The 24545-nt window shown below is 39.1% G+C and overlaps 1 protein-coding gene across 1 annotated transcript; it reads right to left on the bottom strand.

Annotated features, from left to right (window-relative positions):
* Positions 1 to 21733: 21733 nt before the first annotated feature.
* Positions 21734 to 24022, bottom strand: LOC138885047 (uncharacterized). Its single transcript, XM_070165936.1, has one exon. The coding sequence runs from the start codon at positions 24020 to 24022 to the stop codon at positions 21734 to 21736; it is 2289 nt and encodes a 762-aa protein (XP_070022037.1).
* Between the last annotated feature and the right edge of the window lie 523 nt (positions 24023 to 24545).

The raw sequence follows: 24545 nt of genomic DNA, 5'->3' as shown, positions 1-24545 counted from the left end.
TCGTTCAGAGGACGATTCGTGAGGCAAGGGCTGTTGGAGTAGATATTTGCACGGTTTGAGGTAAGTAACACTTCTAAACTTAGTTCTAATGGTATAAATTCTTGAATTACGTGTTATGTGGTAGGTGTTTAGGTATTGCACATGCTAGGTGACAGGCGTGTGGGCATGCACCATAGAAATTGTGACTCAGTCGATTTCGTGGAACTGTGTAGTCATCTAATCTGAGTATTATTCGTGTACTCTTCATGTGTTAGAGGAATTGAACTGTGATTCTTGTTAGAAAGCATGCTTAGGCTATGTGCTAGTATTGGTGGGACCTACAGAGATCGTGTTGTGGTTGAATTACTTGCTTAATGTGCAATTATGTACTCAGTCACATCTATCATTTGCATATCATGTCTTAGTCTATCTTGTCATTTATTAATACATCGTGTTATCATTGTTTAGGTTGATTGTCATGAGATTTGTGAGCACGAGAGACTGTAGAGATTGATGACTATGGCCGGATTGTGAGTGATGTTTATGGGATCGGACTGCACGCTGCAACAGGCTTTATTGATTCATTCCATGATTGGCTTATATTAGCGCTTAGGCAGGATCCGTCCCTCCGGAGTCTGACATTCCAGCAGTGAGCGCAAGTACCTATTGAGTGCGAGTGCCGAGTGCGAGTATCGAGCGCAAGTACTGAGTGATTTGGAGGACTGAGTGACTAGGAGGACAGAGTGACTGGGAGGACTGAGTGATTGAGTGTGCTGATTGAGATTTAATACTCCGAGAGTATGCATATGACTTTATCACTGTGTTGCATTACAGTTGGCATGCATAATTGACATGTAGATATAGAGATGTATCATTCCTCATATCAGCCATATTTGGTATATTTTATTCATGTTGAATTTAAATAGCCAAACTTGAAACCATGTCTACATTTTTGTACTGTTAAAAATCTGTATTTGGTTGTATCCGTTGAGCTCATCACTGATTTCAACCCAAGGTTAATCTTGTTATCTATTAAGTACATTGGGTTGGTTGTACTCATACCACACTGTGCACTTCGTGTGCAGATCCAGGTACTTTCGGGTACGGCGGTTGCTAGCTTGGAGCTTTATCTATTGGAGACTATTGAGGTAGCTGCCTTGGCGTCCGCAGGCCTTGACTCTCCTTTTCAGTTTATTTGTAATGTTCTATCTTCCCAGACATTGTTTAGCAATCAAGCTATGTTGTCATTTAGATGCTCATGTACTCAGTGACACCCGAATTTTATGAGATTTGTATTGAGTTGCGGTATTTTCTTATTAGATATTATGAGATTTTTACTATTAAGCTTATTTCAGTATGTTTTAAACTTAAAGATACGTGGGTTTTGTGAATTGTCGGCTTGCCTAGAATTGTGATAGGTGGCATGACGATATGTGTGATTTTGGGTCGTAACAGAAATACTTTGCCATTAAAGAAGAAATTTAGAAATATAAAGTGTTAATAGAACATATTAGCACTAAACTTATGGTTGTCGAGCCTTTGACGAAAGGATTTCCGCCTAAGACATTTACTGAGCATGTTGAAAGAATAGGCATTATTGATGGCAATGAATGATTTTATGTAAAGACTTTATTATGTTTATGGAATAGACACTTTAAGCTCATTTATATATATGTTTCTATTGTTACCTATTTTTTCTTGTATACATAATATTGAGAATGACGATGACAGGTTCTAGCTTAGATAAGATATTTTAAGCATTACCGTTGGACCAATTAAGTATTACTTTTGTAGGTTGTATTGAGTAATATACTGATATTGTAGTACTTGGAAGAAACTATGTCGAATAAAGTAATGTACGACCGCCATTACTCATATTAGTTGATTTATTCAATAACAATGAATATTGTTTCTAATGAAAGGAGAATTTGGCATCTTATTGTGCACATAATGATTGAAATATTTATTAATAACTGAATAATGACACTTACGCCAAGTGGGAGATTGTTAGTTTTTGGCCACGTGGCCTATTATTGGTTTTAAAAATATTATGAAGTTATTTTTATAAAAAATTTTATTGCCCACTTTGATGGAAAGTGGGAATTAACCGCCTGGTCCCTCTCTCTGTCTGTTAAAATAGAATAACTTATTCCATCTCGATTATTCTAAAAATAACGCACAAGGTAAAGAGAAAGAAAAGAAAATTGGTTTTGTCAAGAACAGAAGATCAAGTTCTTCCCTTTTCGCTCGATTAAGTCAAAAATATTATGGCCGATTCTGGTACGTTTTTCTTGCTGAATTTTTTATATCTTACAATTTATGAAAATCATATAGTTTCACAATCCTGAGATTATTGATAGAATTTTTTTATAAATTATTTTTGAATCACAGTCTAGAATTATGAAAATCCTTACATAGAAAAGACGTTTTGACGTAATATGCGATAATGTGGCAAAGTGTTCAGAAGGGAAGAGATTGAGATTGGAGGATTAAGATGATGGTTAGAAGGAATTAGCAGGGGTCTGGGAAAAAAGAAGAAAGTTTATCAATTGGATAATAAAAGGAACTTCTTAATCTTAAGAGGGAGGCGAATGATTAGACCAAGAGATAGAGAGCTTCTTGATGTATGAAAGTACAATATAGTGAAAACGAAACAATTGGAACACCAAGAAAACTAGTTCAGAAATACAGGAGAAATACAAAATAAAGCGAAAAGACTAAATACAACCCGAAAAGCATGTTCAGTATGACGGAAGTTATTTTTCAAGAAAATATTTTCTTCATAAAAAATATTTCCCGATGTTTGTTGGTGATAGTAGTAATAGTAGTAGTATTTTGGTGTTAATTTAAGCAAATAATATGAAGTTTGGAATTTAAATATTTAAAAAAAAATAACTTCCTACAATCAAACATTAGAAATTAAGTTATCCATGAAAATAAAAATTACTTTCCTCGTACAAACATACCCCCAAGGAGTATATTAATTTTTCTCCTTGTTTGAATGGCGAAGGCATTGGAATGGAAAGCAAAAGCTTTTTAATTATTTTTTGCCCAACTAGTTCGATGAAAGGTTTTGGAGGAACTTCTTCCTCCATTTATTTATTTTTACTACTTTATCCAATTATCTTTCCACACATGCAAGTTGCAACTAAGTAATGAGAAAGATGATAATAAGTACGTAGTGTTCTATTTTCTTTTGCTTACGTTAAAACAATAATTTCCAAATACACCGCTAATTTATTAGGATGCCTCTTTTAGAAAATGTGAATGATAAAGAGCTCTCCAAAAATATTTCCATTATTATCATCAGTTTACTATTAAGGAGCACAAGTTGAGCCTCATCTCAAATCTTTACCTTACAATTAATGGGAATTTCGATCATGCATGCACGGGAACACGGGAATATTCATTCTGCACTCTACATCAAATTGGTAAAATTTACTCACCGATACGACTTGTTAAATTACGTTGAAATTCAATTGTAATAATCAATATCACAAGACTAGCTCATAGAAAGGTAAATCATATTTTATCTTAATTTTTTTACATTTTAAGTAAACGAAACCTTGGATGATTTTACCAAATTAAATAATAAATAATAATTATGCATGTTGTACTATCTGTTGCGGAAGCCAAATGTATATAGTGTGAATGAGTCACAACTACTATACCAAAAATTATGACAACCACTAAATAATAAATAATACAATAAGACAACAATAAAAGGAACACCAGAATTTACGAGGTTCGGCCAATTTTGCCTACTTCCTCGGACACAACAAATATTTTATTCCACTTCAAAAATACAAGTGAAATAATACTAAAGAGAGAAGATACAAATGCCTTAAGAAGATAAGAAGGCAAATGAGAGGTGTGTTTAAATCCTAAACATTAGGCCTCCTTTATAGGAAAAAAATCCCAACCAAATCTGTCACCCACCGATGTGGGACTTTTGACATTTTCAACAAATCTCCACCTTGGCAAAATTTCACATCTTCAATTTTCTTTCAATAACAAATTTTGGTTGTGTCTTCATCTTCAATCTTCAGTATTCAACAATGTTGATCAAATCCAAACAATGTTGAAACTTGACCGCAGTCACCACCTTTGTTAGCATATCAGCAGGATTCTCCGTAGTATGAATTTTCTTCACCGTGACTCCACCTTCTTCTATGATTTCTCGTACGAAATGATACCGAACATGAATGTGCTTTGTCCTAGCATGATAAACTTGGTTCTTCGCTAATTGAATAACACTTTGACTATCACAAAAAATTGTGATACCTTTTTGTCCAATACCAAACTCCTTTAGCAACCCCTGAAGCCAAATTGCCTCCTTTACAGCCTCTGTAATAGCCATGTACTCTGTCTCTGTTGTAGACAAAGCAATTGTTAACTGCAAAGTAGACTTCCAACTAACTGGTGCCTTTGCAAAAGTAAACACATAACCAGTAGTTGATCTTCGTTTGCCCAGATCACCTGCAAAATCTGAGTCACAATATCCAACTACAGATTGATTGCCTTCCTGCTCAAAAACTAACTCAACATCTACAGTATTATGAATATACCGTAGAATCCACTTCACAGCTTGCCTATGCTCCTTTCCTGGATTATGCATATATCTGCTAATAACTCCAACAGCTTGTGAAATGTCAGGTCTCGTACAGACCATTGCATACATCAAGCTACCAACAACATTTGCATATGGTACCCTTGACATATACTCATGTTCAGCTTCATCTTTTGGCGACATAGTAGTACTTAGCTTAAAATGGGGAGCAAGTGGAGTACTAACCGGCTTAGTCTTCTCATCTATGCCAAAATGCTGCAGTACTCTCTTCAAATATTCTTTCTGAGATAAACAGAGTTTCTTTGAACATCTATCTCTTATTATCTCCATGCCAAGAATTTTCTTTGCCTCACCTAGATCCTTCATCTCGAACTCCTTCTTCAGTTGAATCTTCAACTTATCAATTTCTTCCGAATTCTTGGAAGCTATCAACATATCATCAACATATAGGAGAAGATATACAAAGGAACCATCTTTAAGCTTGCGCAAATACACACAATGATCGTATTTGCTTCTCTTGTACCCTTGCCGCAACATAAACTCGTCAAATCGCTTGTACCATTGTCTAGAAGATTGTTTCAATCCGTACAATGATTTTTCAAGTTTGCACACCATATTTTCTTTTCCAGCAACTTTGAATCCTTCTGGCTGAGTCATGTAGATTTCCTCCTCCAAGTTTCCATGTAAAAACGCAGTTTTTACATCCATCTGAACTAGTTCCAAATCCAATTGTGCTACCAAAGCCAACATAATTCTAATGGAGGAATGTTTTACAACTGGAGAAAACACTTCATTGTAATCAATTCCCTCCTTTTGAGCATATCCTTTGGCCACCAATCTTGCTTTGTAGCGAACATCTACTTGGTTAGGAAATCCTTCCTTCTTTGCAAATACCCATTTGCACCCAATTGCTTTCTTTCCCTTCGGGAGATTGGCCAATCTCCATGTATGATTCTGATGAAGGGACTGTATTTCATCATTCATGGCAATCCTCCACTTATCTTCTTCTGAACTTTGGACAGCGTCTTTATAAGTAGTAGGAACATCATCAGCTACAATTGAGGTTGCACAAGCAACCGTCTCTATGAGACGAACAGGTTTCGTTATTGTTCTTTTTGGCCTGCTGGTTGCTATTGATTCAAGTTGTTGTTGAGATTCCTGAGTTGGAATCTCCTCTACTGGCTCTCCTTCCAGAGGGTAATCTTCATTTGTTTCCTCCTCTGCTTCTTGTGTAGGAAAAATAAATTTTCCCTCAAACTCCACCTGCTTAGAAGCACCTTCATTTTGTTTGGTATCTTCTGTTACCTTATTTACCATAGCAAATTCATCAAAGGTAACATCTCTGCTGAATATTACTTTCTTTGTCATAGGACACCATAAGCGATATCCTTTGACTCCAGAAGTAATTCCCATAAAAATAGCCTTCTTTGCCCTTGGATCCAATTTTGACTCCGTCACATGATAATATGCAGTTGAGCCAAACACGTGCAAAGAGTTATAATCTACAGCAGGTTTTCCGTACCATTTTTCAAATGGTGTTTTGCCATCAATAGCAGCAGATGGTAGACGATTAATGAGGTGGCATGCATATGTAATTGCCTCAGCCCAAAATTCTTTGCCCAAGCCAGCATTGGACAACATACACCGTACCTTCTCCAGCAAGGTCCGGTTCATACGTTCTGCCACTCCATTCTGTTGTGGTGTATGTCTAACAGTGAAGTGTCGGACGATGCCATCATTTTCACAGACCTTATTGAAATGATCATTTTTGTATTCACCTCCATTGTCTGTGCGAATACACTTGATCCTCCTGCCTGTTTGATTCTCCACCATCGTCTTCCATTTGAGAAAAATTCCCAGCACTTCATCTTTGTTTTTCATTGTATACACCCACACTCTTCGAGAAAAATCATCAACAAAGGTTACAAAATAGTGCTTCCCACCCAATGAAGGTGTTTTGGAAGGACCCCAAACATCAGAGTGTACATAATCCAAAATGCCTTTAGTATTATGGATCGCTGTACCAAATTTAACCCTTGTCTGTTTCCCTTTAACACAATGCTCACAAAACTCCAAGTTGCAAGCCTTTACTCCTTTTAACAATCCTTGATCTGATAGAGTTTTCAAGGATTTTCCTCCAGCATGTCCCAAGCGCATGTGCCATAGCTTGGTTGCTTCTGCCTCTTTGTCGTCACTGGATGTTACTGTCGCTGTCCCAATAACTGTACTGCCACGATAGCGGTACATATTATTATTCTTCCGATTAGCCTTCATTACCACTAGTGCACCGGAGCATACTCTCATCACTCCATTTTCTGCAATGATTTTGAACCCTTTTGATTCTAGGGCTCCCACAGAGATGAGATTCTTCTTCAAATCCGGTACATATCGAACATCTATCAATGTTCTGATCATTCCATCATGGTTCCTTAATCGTATTGAACCAATGCCATATGAGGTAAGAGGGCTGTTATCCGCTGTGTGGACGACTCCATATTCTCCTTCTTGAAATTCCACGAACCAGTCCCTGTTGGGACACATATGATAGCTACAAGCCGAGTCCATCAACCATATGTCTGATGATGTTGATGACTCTGTTGTAACTAATGAGAAGTCTGAATCATCACAATCAGCTACATTTGAATCCATAATGGCCTTTCCATTGTTATGTTTGGCCTTATTCTTCAACTTCGGACAGTCTTTCTTCCAGTGCCCTTTTTCTCGACAAAAGGCACATTCATCTTTGCTGGGTCTGGATCTTGACTTGGATCTTCCCTTCTTTGTCCTCGTTTGATTTTGAGGACGACCCCTCACAAACAGTGCTTCTCCTTCTCCGCCCTTCTGTTTTTCTCGCTTTCTTTGTTCATAGCTGTACAAAGCCGAACAAACTTCTCTGAGAGAAATTTCGTCATTTCCATGGAGTAGAGTAGTTTCAAGGTGCTCGTACTCATCAGGAAGTGACGCCAACAACATTAAGGCCAAGTCACCATCATCATAAGTTGTATCCATATTTTGCAAATCTGTGACCAACTTATTGAAACTGGTGATATGTTCATTCATCGTGGTACCAGGAACATAGGTGAAGTGAAACAGTCTCTTCTTCATGTACAATTTATTTTGACTATTTTTCTTCAAAAATTTATCCTCCAGTGCTTTCCATAATTTACTTGCAGAAGTTTCCTTTGTGTATGGATATTTCTGCTCTCTAGCAAGGTAGGATCGAATGGTACCGCAAGCAACACGGTTGATAATTTTCCAATCTTCTTCTACAATAACATCTGGTTTCTTTTCTTCAATGGCAAGATCCAGCCCTTGTTGAAAAAGGACATCTAAAACCTCACCTTGCCTCATCTCAAAATTTCCTGATCCGTTAAAAAATTTTACCGCAAATTTCATATTTGACACAATTCTTGTCATAAGCGAGGATGCCAACGATGACGTATTATTGACACTTGATGTAGATTCTTTTTGTTTATTGTCTCCCATTTTGACATGAATATTATTTAATAGCTGACGATACAAATCAAGATTATTTCCTTTTTGGTGTGGAAGATCAGACTAAGCTGCAACCACAGAGCATACTAAGACAGAACCTTGACATAGTACCAAGATAAATCTTTTCTGATGTGGAAGATTAGACTATGCTGCAACCACAAAGCATACTTAGACAATACCTTGGCTCTGATACCAATTATTGCGGAAGCCAATTGTATATAGTGTGAATGAGTCACAACTACTATACCAAAATTATGGCAGCCACCAAATAATAAATAAGACAATAAAGCAATAATAAAAAGAACACCAGAATTTACGAGGTTCGGGCAATTTTGCCTACTTCCTTGGACACAACCAATATTTTATTCCACTCCAAAATACAAGTGAAATAATACTAAAGAGAGAAGATACAAATGCCTTAAGAAGATAAGAAGGCAAATGAGAGGTGTGTTTAAATCCTAAACATTAGGCCTCCTTTTATAGGAAAAAATTTCCAAACCCAAATTGCCACCCACCGATGTGGGACTTTTGACAATCAACACTATCTAGTCTAGCTTATAACAGACAAACGACGGTAACTAAGTTAGGCTAATGACTTTTTCTTTTTTATTTTTTAGTCCTACGTTTATTCTTACTGTGGTGTATGATGGTGGTTCATGCTAGTAGCTAGTAGTGATTGATAGTGGCGGCGATTATGATTGAGAATGGTGGTGATGGGTGGTTATAGTTAATAATGGCGGGTGGTGATAGTAGTTGTGACTGAGGAAGGTGGTGGATGGGTGGTGATATGTTATAATGATGGGCAGTGCCGACTGTGGTTGTTGATGGTGATAGGGTGGTTAGTTATGGTAGTTGAGGTGGATGAGTGTTAATTGTGGGTGAGAATGATGATGGTCGGAGTGGTGGGTATAGTAGGTGGTGATGGTCGATAATGGTGACGACTATAATTGAGGATGATGGTGGCGTAGTAGAGGTGGTGGTGGTGGTAGTCGATAATGGTAGGCGGTGGTGGCAGTTAATAATGAATATGTAATAGCATCTTAATGAAATTAAGTCTCTGTTATGGATCTTAATCATACAGACCTATTCAAACTCATTAAGTGGTTGTGAAGTAAAAAAAAACACTTAATGATTAAGATCTGAATAATTAAGATTCAGACATTAAAAACAAACGCACTTAATGTCTGAGATCTGAATAATTAAGATTCAGACCTACATTAAGTGCAAACAAATGAGGCCTAAGTTAGGCTAATGACTTTTTCTTTTTCATTTTTTAGTCCTACCTTTATCCTTATTGTGGTGTATGGAAACGTGGAGTGCAAAGAGATTCACATTTTAATTAAATACAGAAATCGCATGGTTGCATATAGTTTTGACAATGCAAGAGTAATTAATACTTTTTCTATTGTTATCAATCATTCCGAACTCACAAAAAAGAACCAGACACCTATGGATGATATAACATTAATTGTTCACGTATAATTTTTGTGGAAGAAATTTATGGACCAAAAAGATCCTATCAGTAGCGGAATTAGAATTTTCATTAAATTATAATTAAAGAGGTAAATATCACGAATGAATCAAAAGGATTCAATACATAACGTATATAAATTAAAATTTTAAGTTTTACTTACGTAAATAGTATCCATTTTTCGACGAAGATGTGTCAATTGACGCTCCAAGCTACGTGGCTCCGCCACTGGATCCTTTAGTCATAGGACCTTTAACTTTCCTACTAAAACCGCAAGAATCACGAAAAAATTATAAAGTTGAAACCCCATCAATCTTTTTCAACATTCATGGGTTCAATTTCTTAAATTAAAGCAATTTGTGCAAAAAGTCCGACGTCCATTCTTCTACGTTTCAGATTCACTAAAGTTTTAGTAATGTCCACAACTTACCACGGCCAATTTACGGATAAAAACCATTTTGTGGTCATTTATTAAACAATTTTACTTCAATGTTTGTAGATAAGTCCGTAACTAAGAATTTTAATATGCTTGTTTTGAATAAAGATAATTAGTACTAAGTGATAGGGAAATTGAGTTAAAACAAGACCACAGAGTGAGAGAAAAGCGTTTGCTTGTGAAAATCTTTTTGAATATTTTATATTTTGTTATGTTTTATCACATGGTTTTTACGAAAACTTAGGTCATATAGTAATTGATTTGATGTTTACGATAGTATTTCTTTCTTACATGTCTATCGCGTCAAACAAATGAAAAGCTGTTTATATTCTCGCGTAAAAAGAAAATACCAACAAGTACAAGGACATACTCGTCATTAAAAATAAGGACTTCTCATCATTTTTTTTGGTTTAAAAAGATGAATTATCCATTCATGGAGAAAGGGTGGGGACCACTATAGAAAGAAAACACAGATGTCAGCTGAAACATGTATGGAATTCAGTTGGATAAAAGCCACGTGCAGACGTATGTAGCCTGGCATTTCCACCCTCACGCCATTACCGTTTCTTCTGTTTCCCTTTTTTTTTGGGGGGGCGGGGGGTAAAGATTTTCTGGTTATGGGCTGGCATTCGAATTGGGCCTGGCTGGCTTGGTGAACATGAAAAGATGGGGATGTGGACGGACAACCCCTACATGCAAATGCTATGAGCTGTCGCCTGTCTGAAAGAATTACCCTGCGGGCGTCCCTACTTTTGATCTCCCTACACCCACTTGCCCTTGTTCGTTTGTCTCCTTATTTGACCATCGCTTTAAAATAATTACAGTCACTAATTAAATAAATAAGTATTATTTTGGAGAATGACGTTACTGTGCAGATTTTTGCTTTCATGCCATAGCCCATCTATGATTTATAAGGTCGAATTTTTATGGGAGACAAAAAGAATATTTATAGAGTACAATTTTAAATCTCTTTTTGGAAGACTTGAGGGAAGTCGGTACTAAAGACGCAGTCTCTTGATAAGCAATATTCTATATAAGGATCAAAATGGAGATTCTTTTCCAATTTCCTGACCTTCACTACAATAGGCCTAATTGAAAATCTGTCAACTATCTGGTTAAAATAGTACGGTATATCTATTTTTCGGACTGGTCATTCAAAAATTATTAGTGTTTGCCAAATCACTGAAAAATAGTCACTACTTTGCTGCAACAAAGATCGGTCCAACATAATATACTGGAGTTCAGTGCACCTGTGTATGAACTTCTAGCATATTATGCTGGACCGGTATACTCTGCTGACTCCAGTATAATATACTGAACACTAGAGCACTGGTGTTCCAAACTCCAGTATATTATGCTGGACCGGTATATTATACTGGAACTCCAGTATATTAGATTGGAGTTCTAGTATAATATACTGGAACTCCAGTATATTATGTTGGAGTATTTTTCGGATTTTGAATAGTATTTTCGTTCAAATTTATCTTTACTTGAAAAGTGACTAAATTTTGATTACTTTTAAAACTATGGCTATTTTTGAATGACCGCTTGTAAATCTGGCTATTTTTAAATTTCTCCCAACTATTTGTTAATAGGCCCATGTTTGCTCTAGAATTAATAGAGCAGGCCCATAATTTTTCTCATGTTACTCTAGTGAGTTAAATTTGTTGGTGAAAGACAAAATTTATTTTAAATTTTCGTTCTTATATAATATTTGAAATCTATTTATTAAAATTGTCCTAATTCTTTATATACAATCATTATTAGTATCTTAAATTAAGGAATTTAGTTACATCTTTTTCTTTTTTTCTCTCATCTCCTCTTTAGTTAAAGAAACCTTTACCAAACCGGCTCTAATATTAAAGTGTTAACATAGAGAAAAGTTGGAAAATCTCAGTTATATCATTAGAAAATCATATTGTATTCCTTTAATCATAGAAAATTAAAATATCCCAATAGATTTTCAGCTAATCAAATCGCAATGTTTCTTCGGTCTATATTTCCATCCACACTCATTGTTTCAAGAAATTATATAAAGCCATCCACATGTAAACTGTCTCAATCACATTACTCAATGCCCATATAATTGTGTCGGAGTTAACAAGAATATAGTTGTGTTCCAATGCCGAAATATTCAATTTTGATACAAATTTGATACATTTAGGACAACATATAAACTAAAGATAAATTTTATACAACTAATTATATAATATACATTATTCTAGAAAAATTAAACATACTGGCAAGTGACAACAGCCTTTTTCTTTCCTTCTTTTAACCTTCTCGTCAGTTTACTGCAGTACTGATTTTCTATGTACTATTTTTACTAATCAATCCAAACTAACCAAGTAAAACAAAATTATTTTCCTTGTCGGAATAAGATTTTTCTATAAATAAGCTACTAGTAGAAAATCTTTATTATAGTTCTGAAGTTTTCTTTAGTGAACCAAGCTAGATACAGAATTAACTTCTTTAATTTTGACATAGGAATTGAGCATATTTTGGACCTAAACTCATAAAATCTCTATCTCTATGAACAATATATGGTACATCAACATACAAATTAAAAATAAATTTCGTACAAATTTAATGCAAATTTAAATATCTACAATAAATACATAGTAAAAAGAAATTTCATATAACTAATTATATATTATACAACTTATTTACAACGTATCTACAAAGTAACTTTCATACATTATTTCTACTCAGTTAAATATAACTACAATATCATAAAACTTAAATACAAATTTTATATAATGTGTCTTTTATATCTGATTTGTATATATTTTGTATGTGGTGTGTGCTTCTTTCTCTCTAAAATTTCAATCAAAACTTACTCTCTTTATACAATTTTGATACATATCAACAACTTTATGTAAAAAGATAGTATTGATAAATTAAATACAAATTTTATACAACGATTCATACATTATACAACTTTACTACAATTTCGTAAGTATATTGTATCTCATGTCTTCTTTTTCTTCTTCTTCTTCTTCTTCTTCTTCTTCTTCTTATTCTTCTTCTTCTTCTTCGAGTTTTAATATGATATTTAGCCAAAATCAAGTCTAATCTTCACCAAAACACCCTCAAAATTGAGATATAAACTCCAAATAATATTTTCAACTATTTGCAACAATACCCAATCCAAATAATAATGATTTTTGAAAATCCAAATTCGATTTCAAAGCTTCAAAGATTTTTAATGGATATCAATGGTGGAGAGTCAAACACCTTCAAGATTTATTGATTGTCAATTTCAATTGGAACACCAATTGTGCAACACGAAAGGAAATTGTTAAGTTAAAACGATTGAAATCCATTAATGAATTCCATTAAAATTCTATACAACAAGAAAGCATAAAAACAGAGAACATTAAATGAAGAAAAATGAGGAAAAAAAACAGAGAAGAAGAGTAGAGAGAGAGGGCAAATATAAAGGGATAAAGAAATAATTCCTTATTCAATTCCTAATATAAAGAGATATTTATTTAAAACTTATTTGTATATAACTGGTAAATTGTATATGACCATGTAATTAAATTAAAACTTTAGTAAGTAGGATAATAATTGATCACGCCCAACTATGCCTTATAAAAAGGATAATGCGGACGTTGCAAATATAACCTGAGTATTCTGCCCAGAGTCGAATCCACAGAGAACTAACCTATCAATCACTATCTTTAGAACTACTAAACTCTTGAGAACCAACTTCCCCAGACGTTTGAATCACCGTTGATGGTTTCTTTACTAACTAAGATTGCAAGTAAATAGCAAGCTGTAAACTAAAATGCTGAGGTTGTAAACAATAATGAGAAAATGCTAAGGTAATGACTTCCCCTATTGATGGAATCCCTTCTGTTTATGCTTCATACAAATTGACCAACACACCTCTATCAATCATGAACGCTCATCTTACCGCAAATCTCTCCCGAGTAATCACAGTAATATACTTAATACACTCTCCCGAGATACACTAGCTAGCTTTAATTAACACAGTTCACTTCAGACTGCACTCAAGGCTTCGTTATCCCTAATCCCGCCTTTAAACCCGCAGTTATAGATCCATCTTATACTTTGGGAGTAGTGTTGTTCAACAATAACCTAAATATGCACTCTCTCCCGAGTTATGCACACTAAATAGGCACAGCTAATTGAGGATCCTGTCAATTAACTACAACAAAAACATAGTTGAACAAATAAAGATTGAAACTAGCAATTTGTATTCACATAAACAAGAAGTTCATCCCCCAATAGGTTCCATCAAAACCTTAGACAGAGGATTTAGCTACTCATAACTATGGGTAAACAAAATAAGATAATATTCATCATAAAACTTGCAATAAAAATCAAAGAAAAGAAGAAAGATGGTTATGGGTGATCTCTCACAATGGTTTTCCTTCCTAAGAAACTCTAAAAATCAATACCTCCTCTCTTGGGCGAAGTCTAGTGTTTAAAAATAGGGTTATGGGCTAAAAATTTCGTGTTTTGCACTTTAGTCCCTGAACTTTCTCGCGCTTGCCGCGGTTCTGCCGCAGTCGCGGTGGAACCACGGACAAACAGCTCCTCTTAATCTCCTTCTGTCCGCGAGTAGTCTTCACCGCGGTTCTGCCGCGGTCGCGGTGGAACAGCGGCAGAATCATTTTCCTGATTCTTCAGCCTGTTTTTGCGTGGTTCACTTGGGATATTTCACGGATGGCCTCTCTTTCTTCAATTTTTGACTCCAAAAGTACTCCCTAGCCTTCCCTAGTCATATATAACCTGCAAGTCATGAAAAGCACTAATAAGAGCATTTTGTTATCACTTTTATTATCAAAACTATGCAAGAAGGCGGTTATTTAGGGCCTGAATATAGTTAAATTCACCTATTATCAACACCCCACACTTAAACCTTTGCTCGTCCTCGAGCAAGCTAAACCACACTTCTAAGCCTAACCGTTTGATGCATTACCCCAAGTATGTCACACCCGCCATTTTGACGGAACAACCTAAGCAATGTGCCGGTCATACCCTAGATGCAGACTCTACTGCCATGACATACTTGCGCTCACTCTAGTTACTCTAACAGAGGTGAAGACTTACTTTTCCTTCCCGAGTCACATTCCCTCACATAAAAAATCTGAGAGAAGTTCCACACGCATAAAATTCAAACACAAGGAACCGAAGATAGAAAGAATTCACTCACTCTCAGCAAAGAACATTCACATGCCACACAGACACACCATAAGCTTGCCCATAGTGTAGTACTCTACTAATCGAGCTGTTTTAGTCAAAGATCAAGAGGTCTTTATTTGGTTGTAATGTAGGCTAAGGGCCGGGTAGGATACATTTGGATGTAGTGACTAACCTCCTTAAGCACTTTTAATACACACTTCCTTTTATCTCAATTTCCCTGCTCAGCCTAATCATTCCTCCACATTTTTGTTTCACAGGTGACCCCTACTTTTCTTTAGGTACAACTGGCTTCTTGTTTTTTTTTAAATGCCAGTGCACTATTCAAATGATTCATTCCTGATTCCCTTTTTTTCTTTTCGCTAACTCCCTACCACCCCACACTTTGACTTTTGTATGTTCCTTAGTGATTCAAGTGCTTCTCGGAGGTATAGGTTCAAATAATCAGCTATTCAAACACAGGGATATAGGTCATTATAGGGTTATCAAAGAACAGGCTTCAAGCTCAAAAGGGTTAACTATGACAATATAGACAGGTGGATTCACCATTATATATAGGCTTACACAAAGAAATGCCTCAATCATCTCTAAAACCAAACAGCTTCTATTTCGCTTTGCAAACACACAGGGCAAGTTCTAGGTATCGCATGCAAGCACAGAATGCAAGTAAAATCTCACACACTTAGCATGTAACTCGTTCTGAATCAGTTTATCAACACACTCATACGAGCGTTCAAGCAAAGCAAGATGTGCAAAATTAAGGCATAGATTTACAAGTCCACAACTGAGCCTAGACGTCACACTCTCAAGTTCATTTTAGTTGTTTGCAGGTGTGTACATCCAGGGTAGCATTCTAGCCTTTACCCATCTTAGTCCTAACTACAAAAGGAAAATCTACCTAACCCGGTTCAAGAAAAACCCTTGGAAAAGAACCGTGGCCAAAAGAAAAACCAAGGGGGACTTACTACACTGCCTAAAAGGAATAAATAAATAAAATAAAAAGAAAAAAAATCTTCATGGACTACTTCCCTCAAGAGTACTTGTCCAAGTGGTCCGTCCTCAGGAAGAGTCTTCTACCTTTTTTTTATTTTTTTTATTTTTATATATATCCAATTTGGACCCTCAAGAGACCCGTCGACAAGTGTCCGTTGTTGGGCCAAGTCAGACTCCTCATATAAGTACAGTCAATTGTATACAACAACATCAATTTCATGCTACAACACATACAATGTCTATGTACAGTACACATATCACTAAAGCAAGTCTCCCACCCCACACTTAAAGTCATGGCATGTCCCCATGTCATATCAAGAATGTAAAGAGCAGAAGGGTAAGAAGACTTCCCTGAGACTAAATCAGAGTCGGAGACTGTTCTGGGGTCCACATGATAAGCTTTCCCCACAGCACGGAACCAGGACATGAACCGGCTCTCAGACCTGGCCTGCCGCTGAGACATGCCATCCATACGCGTGTGTAGGACCTCCACCGAGGTGCGAAGATCGGCGACCTCTTCCTCCATAGAACGCAACATAGGATGGGTGGACTGTGATCTGGATAAGCCAGCCCAGCATGGGGGCGCCGAGAGGGTCTGGCACTGTCATAGGATCTCCTGGATGGTGCCATAAGAACCGGGTCATCATCCTCATCATCGATCTCAATAGTGGTGCATGCACCCCTGCCCACTCTGATGCTCGAAGCTTTGAAGGCTGTTTTAGGGGGCAAGTCTCCATTAGCAGGATTTGTGGGGACATTCTTCCGCAGGCACAATGTAGTCACCAGGGAGGGAAAGTAAAATCCTTTTGACCTCAGCGGGGACCGTATGATCATTTCGTCACCAATAAGCCTTGCCGCATCAAAATCTTTCTTTGTGATGAAGCACCACGTCAAAAGGGCTCTTTGGAAGTTCACATCAGTCGTATTGCCTGAGGGCAAGAACCGGCTGCAAATGACAGTGAGCCAACAGTTAGCCAAATGGGTGAACGAATTGGAGTTCAGGGTGATGTGGTCACGTATCCAGATTGGTTGCCCCCCTGCGCAGAGTACATCAGTCATAGTATCCCAAGTGACACCTGGGGCGTCCTAGTAATAGTCGACGTCACCAGTAAACGGGGGCAGCCGCAATACCTGTCGAATAGTTTCCACTGAGGCATCTACCCATGTGCCTCGCACAGTCACCTACCACAGCATATGAGCTGGGCAGTTCGCGTAGAACTCCCGTACAAGCATCCTGTTCACCGTTTCAGGTTCATCAAATAAGAACTCCATTTCCCTTCGCCGGATTTCCTCATACATCTCCTCCTTTTCTGCACGGAGGGCTACCCTGTCAATCAGTATTTCAGGGATGAAGCTTTTTAAGGCCTTGGCATGAAAGTCGTCCTCTGCCACTTCAGATTCGAACCTAGAAGCATCATAAGTAGGCTGTTGGGACGTGCCTGTCGATCTCTTTTGCTTCTTACGAGCCATATGACCTGTAAAGAATACAAAAGAACCATCAAATATATCCTACATGTGCCAGCCGGATGGTTACTCAAACTTCACCACCCGATGACACCAAATAATATCTCCCATTTACTCCATTTAGACACTATGCCAAACCCTCAACTCGTGATGTGTTCAAAGTTACAATCTCCACAATGGCCCCACAAGCATACAATACCCCACACTTACTCCCTCAAGTGAGTCACGTTAAAAATAACACCACCATTCACCAAATACAATACCATCACAACCTAGTGTAGGCACAAAATGCCTCAAAATAGCACCACAAGCCCCAAATTTCCGGCCAAAAAGGTCCCGCCAACAAGATACACCGCAAAAATTATTTCTAGGCCTCCAAAACATCTAAACAACCCCCACAATCGAAGTAGAACAAAGACCCAACCATTTTAGCACCAAATAAATCCACAAGAAGCAAATACAACAATAAAAAAAAAGAGAAAAAGCAAAAATTGAAAGGAAATCTACATTATTCCTACCTAGGGTTTAACGAAAATAAGTTTAGACCAAATTTACACTAATTTAGAAGATGAAATAGAGAGAGAGAAAAACTTACTTATTTGGTTGAGGGAAAATGGGTGGTGAAGGTGGAAAGTAGGGGAGGATGTTAATGAAGTTTTGTGAAGATGAGAGGAGAAGAGAGAAGATAGAGAGAGGTTAGAGAGAAATTAGAGATAAAGGAGTGGGGGGGGGGGTTGGTGGTTCTGGGCAGGTGGGAGATGGTTTAGTGGTAGGTGGGGGGGTATTTTGGGTAAAGGGGGAAAGAAAAAAAATTAAACAAAACAGAAAAAAAAAATTTACCTGGACCCTGTCTGCGTCTGCCGCGGTTCTGCCGCGGTCGCGGTAGGACCGCGGTAGGCCAAGTTCAGATGGCCCTCTTGACCACGGTTTGACCGTGGTCACGGTAAAACCACGATGGCCTGGGTTCAGAGAAGGGTCAGGACCGCGGTTTGACCGCGGTCGCGGTAGAACCGCGGTCTGAGCCCATCTCTGATTCTGATGCCCTTTTTTTTAAGAAGAGTTACACTTACAACAATTTCATGGGTTGCCTCCCATGCAGCGCCTGATTTAACGTCGCGGCACGACCCAGATGAGTGCAGTTAAGGCTCGCTCGACCTCTGTGGTTCAGTCAACTGCAGTTCAGACCCTTCCTTGGGCTCGCTCATACCCACATACAACTTCAATCTCTGACCATTGACTCTAAATGTACGAGAGTCATTCTCAGTGGCAACGTCAACCGCTCCTGACTGGAAAACTTCAACTACTCGAAATGGTCCAGACCATCGTGACTTCAGCTTACCCGGGAACAACCTCAGTCTTGAGTTGTATAGCAATACCATGTCCCCAGGTTTGAAATTTCGCTAAACAATGTTCTGATCGTGTAGCCTCTTCATTCTCTCTTTGTACAGCCTTGTGCCCTCAAAAGCAAGATACCTGAACTCCTCGAGCTCATGCAATTCTGTGACTCTTGACGTGCCCGCAACTTCCATGCCTAAGTTTAGTTGTTTCAGTGCCCACCACACTTTATGCTCGAGTTCTACAGGTAGGTGACAGGCCTTCCCAAACACTAACTTGTATGGTGACATACCAATTGGTGTCTTGAAAGCTGTTCTGTAGGCCCAGAGTGCATCATCTAGCTTCCTTGCCCAATCAGTTCTTGTGGCGTTCACAGTTTTTGTTACACACTCTTGATTTCCCTGTTGGATACCTCAACCTGTCCACTAGTCTGCGGATGGTATGGAGTAGCCACCTTGTGGCGCACATCGTATTTTAAAAGCAACTTCTCGAAGGCTCTATTGCAGAAGTGAGTGCCTCCGTCGCTGATAATCGCACGTGGTGTCCCAAAGCGGGTGAATATGTTCTTCTTTAGAAACCCCACCACCACTCTCGCATCATTGGTGGGCAACGCTACAGCTTCCACCCACTTGGACACATAGTCTACAGCAACAAGGATGTACTTATTGCCATATGAGCTGACGAAAGGACCCATGAAATCAATCCCCCAGACGTCGAACACTTCTATCTCCTAAATTAGGTTCATGGGCATCTCGTGGCACCGGGAAATGTTCTCGGTGCGTTGATATTCATTACATCCCTACACCCATGAGTGAGCATCTTTAAACACAGTCGGCCAGAAAAATCCGGCTTCTAGCACCTTTGCTGCTGTCCTGATCCCTCCAAAGTGTCCACCATAAGTCGATGCATGACAAGCCTGCAAAATAGAAGATTGTTCTATCTCGGAGACGCATCTCCGGATCATGTTATCCAGGCATATTCGAAAGAGATAGGGCTCATCCCAATAGTACAAGCAGCTTTCACGAAAAAATCGTTTCCTCTAGACCGATGAAAGGTCGTGAGGAACTATACCACTGGCCAGGTAATTGGCCAAGTCTGCATACCATGGTGCTTCCTGATGAGTGGTGATGAGCAGTTGCTCGTCTGGAAAAGTTTCCAGAATTTCCTTAACTTCAATTGCATTTTCAGCTCCCTCAAGTCGTGATAGGTGATCAGCGACTTGATTCTCAGTGCCCTTGCGGTCACGTATTTCAAGATCGAACTCTTGAAACAGCAACACCCAACGAATCAGGCGTGGCTTAGAGTCTTTCTTTTCTATTAAGTACCTGAGAGCGGCAAGGTCAGTGTAGACGATTACCTTTGATCCTATCAGGTAGGATCGGAACTTGTCGAATGCGAACACCACAGCTAGCATCTCTTTTTCAGTCATCGTATAGTTCAACTAGGCTCCACTCAGCGTTCTGCTGGCATAGTAGATTGGGTGCATCAATTTGTCCTTCCGCTGGCCCAGCACTGCCCCCACTGCGTAGTCACTAGCGTCACACATTAGTTCCAATGGTTGCTCCCAGTTGGGGGCAATAATGATGGGTGTTGTGACCAGCCTCTGCTTCAACTCCTCAAACGCTACCCTGCAATCATCAGAAAATACAAACGGGAGATCTTTCTCTAATAACTTACAGAGAGGTTTGGTGATTTTGGAGAAGTCTTTTATGAACCGCCTGTAGAAACTGGCATGTCCAAGAAAACTTCTAATTGCTTTAACCGAAGTTGGTGGAGGCAGCTTTGCTATTACATCAACCTTTGCTCGATCTACTTCTATTCCCTTGCTTGACACCCGGTGCCCCAAGACTATGCCTTCTTGTACCATGAAATGACACTTATCCCAGTTCAGCACCAGATTAGTCTCGATGCACCGTTTCAGCACACACATCAGATTCACCAGGCACTCATCAAATGAACTTCCCACCACTGAGAAGTCATCCATGAACACCTCCATTATATCCTCAACCATGTCAGTGAATATGGCCATCATGCACCGTTGGAATATGGCGAGTGCATTGCATAGGCCAAAGGGCATCCTTCTAAAGGCATAAATGCCATAAGGGCATGTGAAGGAGGTCTTCTCTCGGTCCTCAAGTGCAATGGAAATCTGATTGTACCCTGAGTACCCATCCAGAAAATAAAAGTGTGACCTCCATGCCAATCTATCCAGCATCTGATCGATGAAGGGAAGTGGGAAGTGGTCTTTCCGGGTGGCTAGATTCAACTTTTGATAATCCATGCAAATTCTCCAGCCTGTGACGGTTCTCGTTGAGATTAGTTCATTGTTTTCATTCTTCACAACCGTCATGCCACCCTTCTTAGGCACACATTGAACTGGGCTAACCCAGTTGCTGTCAGAGATTGGGAAAATAATTCCCGCATCTAACCACTTTATCACCTCCTTCTTCACCACTTCCTTCATATTTGGGTTCAGCCTCCTCTGATGTTCCCTGGAAGGTTTGTGCCCCTCTTCCAGCAGAATCTTATGCATGCAGTAAGCGGGGCTGATCCCCTTGATGTCTTCCATGGTCCACCCAATGACAGTTTTGCACTCCTTCAATACCTGTAGAAGCTGTTGGACCTACACATCTAACAAACCAGATGAGATAATAACAGGTAGAGTGGATTCAGGTCCCAGAAATTCATACCTGAGGTGGGCTGGCAATGGCTTTAGTTCTAGCTTCAGTGGTTCTTCAATGGATGGCTTAGCTGGAGGAGTCTCCCTCTTTTCTAAGTGTAGGGGCTCAAACTCTAGATTTCTTTCCCAAGACCCTCAACCTTCCAGTGCCAACACCCATTCCGCCAAGTTCTCACTATTCACTTCCTCCAAATTCGTCAAACATGCAGCGAGGGGATCCTCAACCGTCAACACTTCATCATCAGACTGTACAATTACATCCACGACATCAATAAGAGAGCAATTGGTGAACTCACTTGGTCGCCTCATAGATTTATGCACATTGAATACAATCTCTTCGTCATTGAGCCTCATCTTAAGTTCCCCGGTCTCACAATCAATAAGAGCTCTCCCTGTAGCCAAGAATGGTCTTCCTAAGATGATAGGAATTTCTTCATCCACTTTGCAATCAAATATCACAAAATCTGCAGGGAATACGAATTTCCCCACCTGAATAAGTACATCATCAAGGATCCCAAATGGACGCTTCACAGTCCTGTCAACCAGCTGCAACAACATAGAGGTGGGTCTAGCTCTCCCAATCCCCAACCTTTTGTAAATGACCAGGGGCATAAGATTAATGCTGGCCCCTAAATCACAAAGTGCTTTTGCAAAAGAAAAGTTTCCAATAGTGCATGGAATAGCAAAACTCCCTGGATCAGAGAGCTTTTCAGCAACAGGTCTAGTTACCACTACACTGCACGTCTGAGTAAGTGTCACCGTGGCCAAGTCTTGGAAGTCAAATTTCCGGGACATTAAATCTTTCATCATTTTCGCGTATCCAGGCATCTCCTTTAAAGCTTCAATCAATGGAATATTAACCTGAATTTGCTTGAGCATTTCAAAGAACTTTTTGTACTGCTCCTCCTTTTGATGCTTGTCCAACCTCTGTGGAAATGGAGCAGGAGGTTTTTTCTTCCCAATCTCTTGGGACTTTTCTTTCTCAGCTACTATCTCTACTACCGGCTCTTCAACTGCTTCAGCAACTTTCTCGGTCTCCGGCTGAGTATTCTTTTCTTCCTGAGCAGGCTGGATTGTCACATCTATCAGCCTTGTGGAATCATCTAGCTCAATGGGTACCTGAATGAGTGTCTGATCCTGTATATTGTCACGAGCTCTCTCCTGATCTACATCAAGATCCCTGCCATTACGGAGACTCACCGCCATCAGCTGCTTCGGGCCCTGATCTTTATGATTGATTTGGGTATCTGCAGGTAATGTCCCCTGAGGACGATTGTTCAAAGAAATTGAAATTTGGCCCAATTGCACTTCAATATTTTTGATTGCTGCGTCCTGTGCATATACTCTTTCATTTATTTTTGTATTGGACCCAATCACCTGCTGCATCATTGCTTCAAGTCTTGTGAACCCATCTTCTTGCCTTCCATCATGTTGTTGCTGAGGTGGGAGATACCCTTGCTGTTGACTGTTGTACCCCTGTGACCTTGGATAAGGTGTCATATTGTTGGGGGGTCTCATACCTCCCATGTTTCCAGCGTTGTACTGTGGCTGAGGTGGTCTGTATGGCTGCTGAGTTTGCTGACCCCAGTTTTGATTGCCCTGTCTCTGGCCTCCATAGTTTGACACATAGTTCATGTCCTCAAGGTGTTGATGATGATGATCATGCTCAACATTCCACGGATTACCAATTGGCTGACTAATGCAAGATGTGCACAAGCCCCCATTGGTGGTATCTACAATGTGCACTTGCTGTTTCTGCCCCGATTCCTCCACCTTTTTGGTGAGTATGCTCATCTGTGTCAAAAGGGTCGCTACATTTTCAGCCATGGAATTTGATGGGTCAAAAGGCACTGAGTGTACCGCTGGAGTGATAGGTGCATTCCTCGTCGTCCACCCCGAATTTTGAGCCATTTTGTCAAGCGGACTCTGGCCTTCTCTCCAAGTTTTGCTCAAAAATGCCCCACCAGCTGAGGCATCTACAATGTTCTTCATGCTATCTGACAGTCCCATGTAAAACCGTTGTCCCAACATCTGATCTAGAATACCATGGTGTGGATATATAACCAATATTCCTTTAAACCGGCTCCATGTCTCATCCAGTGTCTCCATTGGTTTCTGTTTAAAGCTCACGATCTCATCAATTTGTTGAGCTGTTTTGTTGGGCGGGTGGAACTTGATGTGAAATTGCTTGACTAACTCATCCCAAGTTTCTATAGAGTTTATGGGGAGTGAGTTTAGCCAGACCTGAGCAGCTCCTGTCACCGAGAATGGAAATAATAACAGTCTGATTGCTTCCGGAGTTACGTTGGGTTGCCTTTGAGTTTTGCAAATCGATAGGAAGTTCTTCAAGTGCTGTTGAGGATCTTCGGCTAGTGTCCCAGAAAATAATCCCTTGTTTTGCAGCAAGTGCAACATGTTGTTCATGATCTAGAATGATTCAGCTTATATCGCGGGCACAACAATGGCAGTGGCCAGATTGTCAGTTGTGGGTTGTGCCCAATCATATAGTGCAGCCTCAGGCATAGGAGGTGCCCTATCTCTGCCATTTCCGTTGACGTTGTCTACGCCACCCATGTCAATTTCGAGGTTGTGTGTTTGATGAGGTTGTTAAAGTCTTTTATTGGCACGGTTCAATATCCGAAATGTTTTCTCTGGGTCTGAGAGTCCTTCAAGTACTTCTCCAGTCCTCGTAGAGTTTCTAGACATACACCTGTGCAACCACGTAACAACCGTCAAAATTTTCAATCAAATCTTGGTGTAGAGAAGACTGACTATACTAAGAATTTTTTTGTATTTTTATCAATGGTATTCGATAATTCCGTTAATTCCCCGGCAACGGCACCAAAATTTGATCACGCCCAACTATGCCTTATAAAAAGGACAATGCGGACGTTGCAAATATAACCTGAGTTCTGTCCAGAGTCGAATCCATAGAGAATTAACCTAT

This window comes from Nicotiana sylvestris, chromosome 2 (genome assembly GCF_000393655.2).
Source record: "Nicotiana sylvestris chromosome 2, ASM39365v2, whole genome shotgun sequence".
NCBI lineage: Eukaryota > Viridiplantae > Streptophyta > Magnoliopsida > Solanales > Solanaceae > Nicotiana > Nicotiana sylvestris.
This window is presented reverse-complemented; position numbering and strand designations above follow the sequence as displayed.